This window comes from Anabas testudineus, chromosome 9 (assembly GCF_900324465.2).
Source record: "Anabas testudineus chromosome 9, fAnaTes1.2, whole genome shotgun sequence".
NCBI lineage: Eukaryota > Metazoa > Chordata > Actinopteri > Anabantiformes > Anabantidae > Anabas > Anabas testudineus.
In genome coordinates, this window is record NC_046618.1 from 17,656,976 (window position 1) to 17,670,671 (window position 13,696).

A 13,696-nucleotide genomic window follows, 5' to 3' on the forward strand; every position below is an offset into this window, starting at 1 on the left:
AACTGAAGACTGAAGCAACTATAATTAACTGTACACATCTTGGAGAATATTAGCTGTTAAAAACAAGTACCATTGTCATTATATTATGACAATATATATAATATATTTAAGATTTTACGGTGAGAATAAAGGAGAACTCTACTTAGGACTACAAGGACCGTCGCACCCTCGAAATACGACGCAAGTGCGTCAACGTCATCGCGCAGCGTCCATATAGACGTAACATCCCCGGATGTCGGTCTTTTTTCATAGCTAAGGTAAGAAAGCCTTGCCTTCCTTTTACTGTAGGAATAAGATCTGTTTTCATCTGTGTTACAGAATAAAAATCAGACTCTCCAAATGTCACGAGATGAATTAATATATTTAGACAATGTTGTAGACGCCGTCATTACCATGATTAACCGTCATGTTACTGTAATAATGACCAGTTTGTGTGTCGGCAGACCTAGGCCTCCGGCTAGCCTTCGTGCAACTTGTAACGTTAGCTAGTTGGCTAATTGAAACGTGCTGTCATTCGCTGATCTACTGCGCTGTTGTCATATAATTTCGCTTTCATAGACTAATAAATGTTCCTTCCAAACACTAAAACCGTCATTTTAGACAAAAACTGGGTAACCGGTAAAGCCACCGCGCACTGTACTGTGGTGCTAACTGCTACCCAGCGTTACTGGTCATGCCTCCTCTGCATTGGCGATGACTCCATTAGCAACCAACCAAACGAATTTCATGATTTGTAATATTGTTTGTTATGTTTACATGGACTGGGATTACTGTTTACCTTAAGGTTCTAGTTATTGATATAGTACCATTTTCCAGTAGTTGAAATCAGGGCCAGGGTACTGTAGAGCAGTATAAAGTGTACTGTTCGGCAACGCTGGAATATTATTGTTTAAGGGTTATCCATAATAAATCAAATCGGTTAACATTGCATGGCAGAATTAGTACACATGACAGTGCTGCATTGGACGTACTAACCACTTTTGTAATCTGCTAGATGGCAGAGGGAGACAAGAAGTCTGCCAAGAAGAAGCACGGGAGCCGGAACCCGGTTCTGGCCCGGGGTATTGGCCGATACTCCCGTTCCGCTATGTACGCCCGTAGGGCCATGTACAAGAGGAAGACCAAGACCACGGAGACCAAGGTAGGGGCAGATCGGGCACTCTACAAAATGACTGATTAAACAAGCTGTATGTATATTAAACTTGCTTTACTTCACAGATTGAGAAAAAGCTTAAGGTGAAACCCCAGGCCACCGTTGTGAAGGCTGTTGGAGGAGACAAGAATGGAGGCACTCGTGTTGTCAAGCTTCGCAAGATGGTGAGTGATACTAGTCCACTAGTCTTTCCCTTTAGATTGGACTTTGTTTTCTGGCAGCTGAAGCCTTGATACAAAGTAAAACACTATATACATACATACATAATATACAAGCTGCTTACATGTTCAGACAAATCAATAGTTGTCTGACTAAAACTGTAGGGAGTGTACATTGTCCTCAGTACTTTAGCATTTCAGAGGATGCAAACTGAATGTCGTCAACATGATAATCACTACTTTAAAAACACAAATACTTAACACCCTGCATGAAACACTCGTTTTCTGGTCTAGAATACAGTGGGGTTGAATTTGGCTTGTATTAATTAAAATGACATGTCTCATCAGCTGAGACAGGTGCATGAAAATCAAAGTATAAAATAAATATTTTTTTTTTTTTGTAGCCCCGCTACTACCCCACAGAGGATGTTCCTCGTAAACTGAAGAGCCATGGAAAGAAGCCCTTCAGCGAGCACAAGAGGAAGCTGCGCAGCACCATTACCCCAGGAACTGTCCTCATTCTGCTGACTGGTCGCCACCGTGGAAAGGTGAGACCATTTGTAGGCCTTGTCTTCATAACGGCGTGAATGAGCTCAGGAAAGTGTCTGCAGGATGTAATGCCATAGGTGGTGCACTAGTTTGTCTGGGTTTAAGAGCAGAAATGTGCGTTAATTGGACTAAAACTGTTTACCGTCTAACAGTTGTGCACTAAACCTTTTAGACCCTAAGGTCAAATCATATACAAGAATTGGCCATTGTAATTTGTGAAGGTACATTCTGATCCAGATATAAACCCATTTCTCCATCAGTTCATTAAAACATTTAGGGTATCTATTTAGGCCTGTCAGTAATTACGTCATGAAACATTTTAAACAGGTGTCAGTGTTCTAGCATGGCTAGTTGTGAAATACATGTGTAAATTTATGATCAAAGTGAAAAACCTAAATGTCTATAGTCGGAGCTTGACATGATCCAAGTAGAGTGGTGCGGAATGTAAATTTTATGACTATAAAATCAAATTAATATTAGTCACCCTAATTTATTTCTCATGATAGCCTGTTGTAGTAGATGGATACTCATTGCATCAATTCTGATTTACAACTGGTAGTTAAACTGGAGTAATCACAAATTTTCAAAAATAAAGTGGACAGTACAGGGATGGTGTTTGAGAATACTTAGAAAAATTAGCATTGCAGTAAGAGGAGTCTTTTATGGTTAGTAAAGTTGGATTTGGAGAAATCTAAACTAGTGGTTGACCAATTAATCAGGCAGATATTTTACTTTTTCCTAATTATTTGGCAGATTGATTTAATAATTCACATTTCATTTGAACATACCAGTAAAAATGACGAATGCATGCACTATTACCATGATGCATTTTATTAACACCTGGAGAGCGCTAAGATTGGTGATCTCAAAATACACAGCCGGCAGGAAAACATAGAGAGACGCATGACATTTACAGAGGCTTCCTGACTCCTGCAAATTATTTAGACTTTTCTTAATAGCCATTTCCTCTTTTTTACTAGGTTAGTTCCAGGGCTTTATTAGATTTAATTGCAGTGTGACTGAAAACATGGTAATGTTGATTAGCTAGCTAAAGGCTAAAGCTAACAAAGGCCAACATTAATATCTAGTGTTAAGTTGAAACTATTAAAACGTATTGAATATAACTGCCGTACAAAGCGATCATAACGAGCATTTGTTAAAATAATTCAAATAATTTCATAATCCATTAAATCCAGATCAGATCTATGTATCTTTGTTCATCAGTTTGCTGCAGTAACACATTGTGGGTTTATAAAGCGTTCTAGACGCATCACTGTAATCACACACCCCCAGTACCACAGACATTGTCACTCCCACCCACTCTCAAACACTACATGGGCAAGTTATGGAAGCGAGAGTGTGCCCACACATACTTTGAGCAGTGACTGACCTAAATAATGTTTTAACTGAGACTGATGGGCAGAGACTCCCCTTGATTAAAATCAGGAATACCTTTTGTAGTTGAGTAGATGGATTTTTGTTTTATTTTCCCCCTCTGTCTAAATGACTTGGCATGGAAGTGGGCTGCAGCTATTAAATTGTCTTATTTAAATGGCACACTATAAGTTACCTATTCTGAGCTCCACACTTGAGTTAAATAAAAATGTGTTGATGTGGTAATTGGGAGCTTTTTAGTACAAAAACACTCCGAAGATAGTATCTTTGTAACAGTGATGTGTTTTGTTTTTTAGCGTGTGGTGTTCCTGAAGCAGCTCTCAAGTGGTCTCCTGCTTGTCACCGGTAAGGATGTTGTTGTGGAAAGGCTTCTGGTTACTTGACATCTTTGTCCACTTCAGTAGCATCCATAATTCAAAATGGTAGAAACAAGCAAAGTGTTGGAGATGCTCCTCTTGTTAAACTTGTTTGTCTCCTCTTTTTTTTCCTGTTTGCACACTTTTAGGCCCTCTTGCCTTGAACAGAGTTCCCTTGCGCAGGGCTCACCAGAAGTTTGTCATTGCCACCAACACCAAGGTGGACATCTCTGGTGTCAAGATCCCCAAAACTCTGAACGACGCCTACTTCAAGAAGAAGAAGCTGAGGAGGCCCCGTCACCAGGAGGGAGAGATCTTTGATACAGAAAAGGAGGTGAGCTAACTTGGATATTGTCTCAAATTGTACTGTGCATAACATAAAACCTGAATTTGACACCCGACCCTGGTTTTCTTCTGCTTCTCCCTCTGCAGAAGTACCAGCTGACAGAGCAGAGGAAGGAGGACCAGAAGGCTGTTGACTCACAGCTCCTGCCCCTCATCAAGAAAGTACCTCAGCTGAAGGGGTACCTGCGCTCTTCCTTCTGCCTGTCTAGTGGGGTTTTCCCTCACAAACTGGTTTTCTAAATGTGTTGTAATAAAGAGTACCACCGTCTCACGCCATCTTTTTGTGTGGTTTGTATCCATCTTATAAATGCATAGATTGGGCATTTTATAGTTAAGTCATTGTCTTGCAGCCATCTGAGCAACATAGATTTAAATTCAGTGTTTCCACAACTTGGAAAATAAAAACAATTGTAGTGATTTATACCGTCAGGTTGTACGGAAGTCATAATATCATTAGTGGATGTAACAGGTGTCAGTATTCCAGTATGGCTAGTTGTGAAATGTGTAAATTTATGATCAAAGTGAAAAACCTAAATGTCTACAGTCGGAGCTTGACGTGATCAAAGTGGACGGGTGGGGAATGTAAAATCAGTACATCATAACTATAAAATCAAATTAATATTAGCCACCCTAATTTATTTCTAATGACAGCCTGTTTTAGTAGATGGCTACTCATTGCATTATTCTTATTTACAACTGTAAGTTAAACTGGAGTCACAAATTTTCAAAAATAAAGTAGACTGGCGTGAAGGTTAACTACAGGGATAGTATTTCAGAATACCTAAAGAATTAGCATTGCAGTTAACATAGATTTTGTTTGCCTTGTTCCTCACTTGTAAGTTGCTTTGGATAAAAGCGTCTGCTAAATGACTAAATATAAATGTAAGAAGAGTCCTTTATGGTTGGTAAAGTTGGATTTGGAGAAATCTAAACTAGTGGTTGACCAATTAATCAGGCAGATCTTTGACTTTTTCTAATGAACAGTTAGATTATTGATTTAATAATTCACATTTCATGTGCACAGATGTCTATGGAAATATTTATCAAAGGAACTATCAAGGTCAGTGTGCCTCTGAGAAATCACGAGGCTGCCAGCATGATGCAGTGATTCCGTTCACACTGGGCATATCAAGAAATCTTTGTGAAGATGTTCAAAAACACCATTATGTGCCTTAATAGAAAGGTTGATTATTGTGCATATGATAAAATTGACAATTCCAACTTTATTTCATGTCATTGAGGCTTACATAAATACTGTAATTTGTTTTCTAAATACCAGAAAGTCACCTTTACATTTCAAATCCTAATCAACCTGGTCATATGGGATAACATCCTGGTTCTATTAGAATACAATAGTGCAATGAAAGGACCACACCAGGAATTGGACCCAGACAGCTTAACAGCTATGCTTTAATTAAAAAAATGACATGTCTAACATAACGACAAAAATAAATACAAGTGTTTCATCTCTTTAACATGGCCACGTTTTTTTTTCCTCAAAAACAGAACAAAGTAGAAAGCAGCGCAGAAAAAGGCAGCGGCCCCTTGCCAAGGAATGATACGTGCCTTTGTCGAATCAGTCAGTTTTGTATTTATGGTCATCTGGGGTGAGAAAATGCATTTCCTCAGCCGGACTTGAAGAGCAGAATAGCCACCTGACCCAAGTAGAAGTAAATAAAATGCTTGGTCTCATGAGTCACGTAGCTACCAAAGTTCCTCCCAACGATGCAGTGCCAGGTGGGGTTGTATTTCTTGTCAAACTCCTGTGAGGGAGAAAGATATGTTTTTTTGTAGACAAGCATGTTTGGAGGTGAAGAAAAGACATTGAACGAGCGGTGTACCACCTTGATCACTGGTTTTAAATGCTGTATCACAACTCAGAAGTGACTATTTGCTGCACTCAGACTGTTGTAGCTGGGGGAAATAATCAGAAACTACTTAAAACTTTCTTTTCATTCACCCTAAGCAGCTAAACTAAATATTACATGTAGCAGCATTGATTACACTCACAGTATGTTCATGTTATTCTCAATGCAACTGAATGGAAATATATGTATGTAAAAGTGTTGCCTACATTATGAAGGTCTTAGAGTAAATATCCTGATTTAGAAAAATACAAAGTACTAAGCTGGGTGATAGGATTTGAAATTGTTGACAGCTAAATTACAGTAAAGCCAAGCAATTTTCCTATTAGGGGAAATTGTTAAAGTCTCCCCATCCAATAATTGTTTTCATATATACCTCTTGCATAAGATATATCTAACCACATTAACAATTTTACTGTTGAAATCAGACAAGCTGTAGCTGTAAGAACCTAGACCTAAAAGATTTGGAGAAGTGCTGAATGGAAATATACAGCTCTAGTCAAGACTCTGAAACTCACTCCATGATAATCATACATTGTGAATGCCCCTCCCTGCACTGAACAGGAATGCAACACTGGGATAAAAATGTGGCTTGTGAAGTACAGTCGGTCCAAGATGAACAGGTTCCCCCAAGGAAGAATTAAGACAATTGCAACCACTGGGTAGGGTGTGTAACATGAATGATGCTGGGTCACATCATTCAAAAGCTGTTGGTGCTACAGAAATACTAGATTTTACCTCGAGTCAGCGGGATAAAGTTAGTCTCTGTGGGAACCTTATTAATAAAGTGATTAGTGATAGAGGGATTGAAGATGTGGAGATGCAGGATGCGGCTGCAGTGGTTTTACCTTTTTGATGTATGCAGCGATATCTTTCTCGATGTTGTACTTCTCCAGGGCCTGTGTGGCACACTCCACGGCGTCCTGCTGCATGTCCTCCGACATGTCGGCGTTTTTGATGACTGCCTTTCTGTCAGACATGGTTGCCCTGGGAAACACAAAAACAGCAGAGGATTCGTCATCTTCTCTGGATCACTGGCACACACACAATACAATGGACTCATCGGCGACTGCCTTAAACGACACTGTACGAAAAGCGCAAACTGCTTCGATGCTTTTCGCAGCCAATAAAAGGAAAAATGGCTAGTTAGTGACGAAGTAATCATTACATAACCGACACACAATATCCAGCTAGTCTTTTCTACAAGTGTTGCATAACAACTTCCATCAGCGGCGAAGCTCCCTGGATGCGCGCTCGCCGTAGTTTCTATGGATACGCTGGACATTTGAGATTATCGTCTGAAATTTGTTTCAGAGGTTTCAACGAAAATACAATAAAATACAATAAAATACGAGGCTGCGAAATCAGCAGTGCTGTATTAGTGTGGCGTTAGGAAAAAAGAGCGAAACGGCATATTTGCTTCAAAGAGCATGATACCAACATAAACACGCTACTGTCATAATGATAGAACATCTGGTATAAATAGGACTTCAGCTACACTATCTAAAATACTGTGTCAAAGGGAGAAGAGGTTGCAAGCAACACATCGCCACATGCACATTCAGCGACGATGAGCTGTTGATTAGCTAACGTTAACGCTAACTAGCTGCCCATTCATCCCGCAATAAGGGGGAAAAAATCGTTTAACAAATGTTGCCGTTTGGATGACACTCAAAACAAAACAAAACAAATGACACATCCTATACATTTCTGCATGCGAGATTGTTAAATTTACCTTCTAGTTTCCTGTACACTGTTTTTCTAATTTAAAGAGACGACAGCTCCTGTAGTGACAACTCCCGCGAACTGGTGGACACAAAAGTAATGTGGGTGTGTAGCAGTAGGAGACTGCTGCCCAGACATGTGCCCATTGGCTGGTGTTAGTGCACAGCCTGCTGCCATTGGCCGGTTCAGTCCAGTCTTTCAGGCGTTTCTGTCTGCATTTTATTTCGAACCATCATGCCTTGCGACAGGCTGTTGCCAGGGCAACCGTTGTAAATAACTCGCTCATGCCGTGGCGGGGACGCTTCACTGGAAAGTTCAGCATGGTGTCATTTAATCTTTTGTGTACGCCAAATTGAATACAAGTTAGATTTTTTTTAATTTTGGACCTCTTAATAACCATTTTTTATTACATATGCGTAGCGTTAAACAACTTATACGTGCATAATAAGTAATTGCTTGTGTAATATTCAACCTGACGTCATATATTCAACATCACTGTTTGCTTAAACTTCCTCCTATAATTTGTCTAAAATTTTAAAATGCATATGTATGTTAGGTCTCACGGTTCAACCTGCATGTCAGGACATCAACAGTGCTATAAAGTCCAAGAAACTCTGAAAACAGTGATGCAATTGTTGTGGCAAGACCTAGCAAAGGTATAAACCCATTTCAAAAGCTTCTCTAGAAAACTCCTGGGACCACAAAACTCTTACTGTAGTCCATCAAAACTTTCCCCAGTTATGTCAAAAGTAACAGGGCCGTGCTCACTCTTCCCTGGCCTCTTTCCCTCCATCAGAAGAAGAGGGATGATTCATGCAGCCAAAACCACTGTACAGAGTGTACAGTACTTTAAAAATGTTGTCACAAGGCCAGCCTCAATCAAAAACCTGAGGGCAGTTTAGGCAATTTCTCTGCCAGACTGTTCAAGTAGTCTGGGTCGCAGAAGCATCTCTCTATTTTAAGATACTTTTTTAGTATATTTATAGTAAAAGAATTAACAGAAAAAGTTACATGCTGTAGGTTTTTAGTGAACTGAAGTTTTTAGGCCAGATGTAAGGCTCAAGAGGATCATGTAAATGACACCAACAACAAATAAAACACATTTAGTTGGATGACCATATCAAACAATACCCAGCATTATTATATGCATATAAAATGTATGCATTGTCAATTTTCACTAAATTTGTAAAACTAAAAATTACTGATGACCCATTTATTTCACACATTCAAACTCAAAGTTAACAGCTGGATGTTCACAATGCCATTTCCCATAAATATGTTTCTTAAATATTGTTAAAATATCTGCAATCCATCCAAACTGAATTAAAGTCCTAATCCTAATGTAAACTGTGGCAAAGATAAAAGTTGCATCATCATGACTGTAACATTATTTCAGCTACCTGGTTAACATAATTTCTTACACTGCTTTTAAAATTCCCATGAGAATATTACTGAAAATATAATCCTCTGACTTGACACATTTTCCAATCATTACCAATCATATTCACATACCAGTCAATGACTGAGGGAACTGTTTATTCTCATTTATCCTACATTAGTGTCTATAATCAGAAACTGAACCTAATACCCACAAATACTGTTTGCACCTTTGCATGTCTTCCCTCTAATTCATAAGTTTGCCCAAACCAACGAAGTTAAAGTCACACAGTCTAAAAATCCCATGGTGAATGAAATTTGAACATTTGAAGAGATTTGATTCTACTATACTGTAAAACCTACCCCTTTAAACTCCTTTTAAAAAAAACCTATCCAAAGTGTTTAAAAAAAACTTCTGTCAGTGGGGACCACTATCATACTGGTTTATAATGGTTCATGATAAGCTGGTAACAGTTGTAACAGAAGTCAGTTGACATTCTCTCAAATTATGTTATAATCCTTTTTTGGTATTTTAAATTTAAACAAACAAGTAAGCAATAAATTATTTAAAAATGGAGAGAGTCTCCACAAACATACATGGAGCATAGAGACTTAAATTTAAGATAAAAACAGTAACAATTCTGTTGTACAGAGCATGTAGAAGTGTTTGGGTTTAAAAAAATCATCAGTGGGGCTGATTCCAACTTCCAACTAAGACAGAAAAAATGTCACACATTTGAAAACATGCTTCTGATCTTGTATCTTATATCTTCAAATACACATGTAGCTGTATCTTCACTCGCTGCGGTCCTTCGGTTCCCTGTACTTGTACTGGATGTATTCAAAGATGTCTCTCTCACTATCCACCAGCAGAGGCTCTCCTGCCACACCTAAGACAGATCCATAAAGTAAAACAGCTGATATTCAAAACTGAAAACATGAATGACTTATTGATGACTGACAGAAGCTACACAAGATGAAATTGTTCAAATGGTTTATTTTGTTGTGTTCAGGTGAAACTCACCAGTGACTCCAAGTGGTCGTATGGTGTACTCATTCAGAGTGAAGCCCTTCTCCAGTGCATGGGTTCTCATATTTTTATTAAAAATATCACTTCCAGTGAAATACAGAACTCCACAGAAGTACTGGTCCTTGGGAATTAACCTTTGGGATATGTGGGAAGTGCAGTTAGAGAAGAAAATGTTGAGTAGAAGAACCAACATAAAAAAGAGGCCAGCCTCTTTATTAATATAATTTTAGTTTCTTTGGTGTTATTGAGTTTTCTGTTTCGGTTGGTATGTTTTTTTCCTAGTAGGGATTTTTTCCCTTTTGAAGATCACAAACTAAGTACTAAATTTAGCAGTTCACTGAATCCCCAATCACTGGCTTAGTTCCTGCTGTTTTTCATAATAATATGCAAAAGGTTTTAACTGGACTAACTCAGAGGAATGTAAAGTGGGGCACCTGATATCAATACGCCTGTGTAGGTATTCATCCTCATCTTCATCACTTTGCTGCAGCTGGCAAACTCCCTAAAAAAACAAGAACCAGAACACTGTGACCATTCATACCTGCTTGATAATTTGGGTAAAGTTATTGGACCAAGTGCATTACCAAGCATAAAATCAAACATGTGACAAAATAAGCTAAGGTTTTACCATGAACTTGGTGTCTCCTTTGGACAGCGTGTCAGTCACAAACCCAATGGACTCCAAATGGTCGACCACGGCATGGAGGAGTCGGGGCTAGAAATTAAAACAATAGGAATAAGTAGTAAAAAAAGGAACCAGTCAAACTGTATTATTTTAATTAAAGGCAACGTATTACATTTATAGTAGTAAGCTATATATACTATAACCTAATTATTAGCGAGCAGGAATGTCTCGCACACCCCATAGAGCCTTACCTGCTTCTGAGACTGAGAGGTGTAGTCTGGGTGTGTGAGCAGAATATCAATATCACCACTCGATGCAGCACCTGGAAATTAATCAACGACATCATGTTGAACATTTTGTCCTACTCTAACAAACTACACATTATTGATAAGTATCCTGAAAGTAAACGATTACCTCTCCTGTAGCTTCCACAGATTGTACCAATATAATCTTCATCAATTTTCTCTAATTCCCCAAGAATCAGTGTCTAAAAAAAACAAAAAGCCACACAGTGAAAGGAAATTCTCAACTAAACTCATCTGAGGAGAAGAAGAAAATAGAGATGGTTTATCACCTCCATTTTTTCCATTTCAGATCGTGGAATCCTTTTCTCAAATTCCTCAAAGTACCTGAAAGTGTCAAAAAATGCTATTAAACACATTTCGATCAACAGAGGGCAATTTTAAGATATTCAGAGTTTACTTGATACTGATTATAACCGCACTGAGTAAAACTTACTTGAGTCCAATCTGTTGATGATGGTTTAGCTTGTGTTCAATCTTTTTCAGATCTAAAAAAATGTAATAAAAAATATATTTCTCTTTATACAAAAAGTGCATGCACTCTGTGGAAACATTTATTGACTATGCATGATAACTAATACAATAAGAAACTACATTTGTGAACAATTGTGAAGTTAACTGCTAAACAGACCTTCTAACGTCTTCACCCCTTCTTCAAAAAACTTCCTGGCAGCAGCTGGGCTAAAGCCGAGTTGAGAAAGATGTTAAATACATATGCTGACTCTGCACAAATAAATAAGTAGTAAGTGAAAAATAATAATAAAAAATACAGGGTGCCTCAGCAGGAGCAAGTCAATTTGTCACCAAGTACATTTAATCAGTCAAGAACATGTACCTTAAATACCATATAAAGCATTTAATGTTTTTTTATTTGGATTAGTAACACTTAAGACATACCCAATTCCAGTAACTCGAGTGAGGAAATTGATGGAAGAGCTGGTGTCATCATTTCGTATCTAAATGAAAACATAAAAGTAGCACATCAGTTAAAATGTGTTCAAATGAAGCCATTATTAAACACACATAGTGTAACATCCAACATGTAGTCCAGTGCCACAACACTCACCTTTTCCAGTTTCCGTAGTTTACCAGTTTGTAGAAACTCATCAATCTTTTCTGCTATTTTAGCTCCAACACCATCCTGTTGAAATGTGTAAACAAAGCTGAGGGTGTTAAATAGTGCAATCTGCAGCAGTTATGTAAGATGAGGAAAGTAGGTGTTGACAAAATATGTTAAGGCTACAGCAGAGGGCATCACTAAGACAACAAATAATGGAGTCATTTTAACCAAAAAGTAAATCCATCTGTCCTGGCCAAGTATAAGGACTCCTTCTCCTGCTTTGATCTTAATTTGAAAATCAAGTGATTTATCTGATCTGAGATTCTATTGTGAAAATTATAATTGTTTTTATGCCATTATCACCATTTTATTATATATTTAATGAGATATTATTATACTTCAGAATTCAGCAATACTTTATTTACAGAGGGTAACGGAGGCAGACACAAAGTGAATCCAGTGCACATACCAGTTTTTTGGCCTCTTCTCCACTTTTGATCTTATTAGGGTACTTGGCAATGGTGGAGGCTGCTTTCCTAGTCACAGAAATCCAAAAACAAATATTGCAATAAAATAACATGACAAACAACATAGCATCAATAAGGTTGAACAAAGCTTTGCCAGGATTACCCTTGGGTTAAAGTCTCAATCTATTTTACAGTCACTTGCCAGTTTATTAGGTACACCTCACCAACTAATGCAGTGCACAGCATTCTTTCTACTTTCATTTTTATATTGCCCAGTCTCTGCAGAAACTGTGTTAAAGAGATAGAGTCAACGTTGATTATTTTGAAGCTGTAGTTTGTGATGCTGTTAAAAAATATTCCTATTAAATTGTTGTGTCAGGTGTTTACAATATATAATCAAGTTCTATTTGTTTATAATTAGTTTTGTAAATCAAGAAAAACTACACCTCTAACACATTTCAACAACGACACACTACAGCTTTCAAAATGACCATGAAGTGAAATCAACATGTGCAAACAGAAACCCATTATAACCTTAATGAACGATGGCTTTATTGCAAGGTTTTATTAGAATGCATTAGTTTTAAGTAAGTGTACATGGCCACCGTGTATATGGGCTATTGGGTTCCAGTAACATTACATTTATTATTATGCTTAATGTTTGTATAGTGAAATTCACAATGTTAGACAAATCACATCTCATTGATGAGACTTCAGGACTTACCTATATGCATTATACTTGTGTATTGCCCTGTTGACATTTTTCTCGTAATTAGCCAGTTCTGAAAACACAAGTAAAGATGTCAATCTTGTATTTAGTGCCTTTTTTGGGAAAGAAGATGCCAAGTAAGGTGAAGGACGAAGGCATTTAAACGACAATGACCATAAGCGTACCAGATTTCACATCTAGGCAACCCGGACTATAACATGCGAGAAAAAACAAACACCATTTAGAATACTTCAACAAATATATGATGCTTTGCAGTTATTTTAGCTGGTTGTTATTTAAAAACACAACACATATATCATGCTAGCTACTGTTAGCTGAGCTCAACCGTCTGAATCCTCTTCACGTACCGACAAGAAAGTCTGTTATTCCCTCGTTCAGGGATTCCTGTGGTGCTTTCCTTTTGCTCATTGTGGATTTGACAGGCTCTCAAATGTTAGTTCAGAGTTCAAACTGTCTTTCTTACATGCATTAAAAGTCAGGACCTCTTTGTATGCTTAGCGTGTAGCACCCAAGCTAACTGCTAGCTCACGCAGAACAATGACCGAAGACGTACGGGGGT

The 13,696-nt window shown here is 38.0% G+C and overlaps 3 protein-coding genes across 3 annotated transcripts; 1 reads left to right on the forward strand and 2 right to left on the reverse strand.

The window, feature by feature from the left end:
* Positions 1–974: 974 nt before the first annotated feature.
* On the forward strand, positions 975–4,232 carry rpl6 (ribosomal protein L6). The gene is made up of 6 exons (XM_026343496.1): positions 975–1,141; positions 1,219–1,317; positions 1,716–1,859; positions 3,552–3,600; positions 3,761–3,945; positions 4,044–4,232. The coding sequence occupies exons 1-6, from the start codon at positions 995–997 to the stop codon at positions 4,194–4,196; spliced, it is 777 nt and encodes a 258-aa protein (XP_026199281.1). The 5' UTR covers positions 975–994; the 3' UTR covers positions 4,197–4,232.
* A 927-nt stretch (positions 4,233–5,159) lies between these two features.
* On the reverse strand, positions 5,160–7,710 carry dynll1 (dynein, light chain, LC8-type 1). Its single transcript, XM_026343497.1, has 3 exons — positions 7,557–7,710; positions 6,670–6,808; positions 5,160–5,719 (listed from the first exon to the last, which is right to left on the reverse strand). Exons 2-3 carry the CDS (start codon positions 6,799–6,801, stop codon positions 5,582–5,584), a joined length of 270 nt encoding a protein of 89 aa, XP_026199282.1. The 5' UTR covers positions 6,802–6,808; positions 7,557–7,710; the 3' UTR covers positions 5,160–5,581.
* An 843-nt stretch (positions 7,711–8,553) lies between these two features.
* On the reverse strand, positions 8,554–13,684 carry polb (polymerase (DNA directed), beta). Its single transcript, XM_026344171.1, has 14 exons — positions 13,485–13,684; positions 13,132–13,189; positions 12,410–12,476; positions 11,947–12,021; positions 11,778–11,836; positions 11,512–11,561; positions 11,317–11,368; positions 11,153–11,207; positions 10,993–11,065; positions 10,830–10,900; positions 10,582–10,668; positions 10,388–10,455; positions 9,948–10,087; positions 8,554–9,813 (listed from the first exon to the last, which is right to left on the reverse strand). The coding sequence occupies exons 1-14, from the start codon at positions 13,543–13,545 to the stop codon at positions 9,719–9,721; spliced, it is 1,011 nt and encodes a 336-aa protein (XP_026199956.1). The 5' UTR covers positions 13,546–13,684; the 3' UTR covers positions 8,554–9,718.
* Between the last annotated feature and the right edge of the window lie 12 nt (positions 13,685–13,696).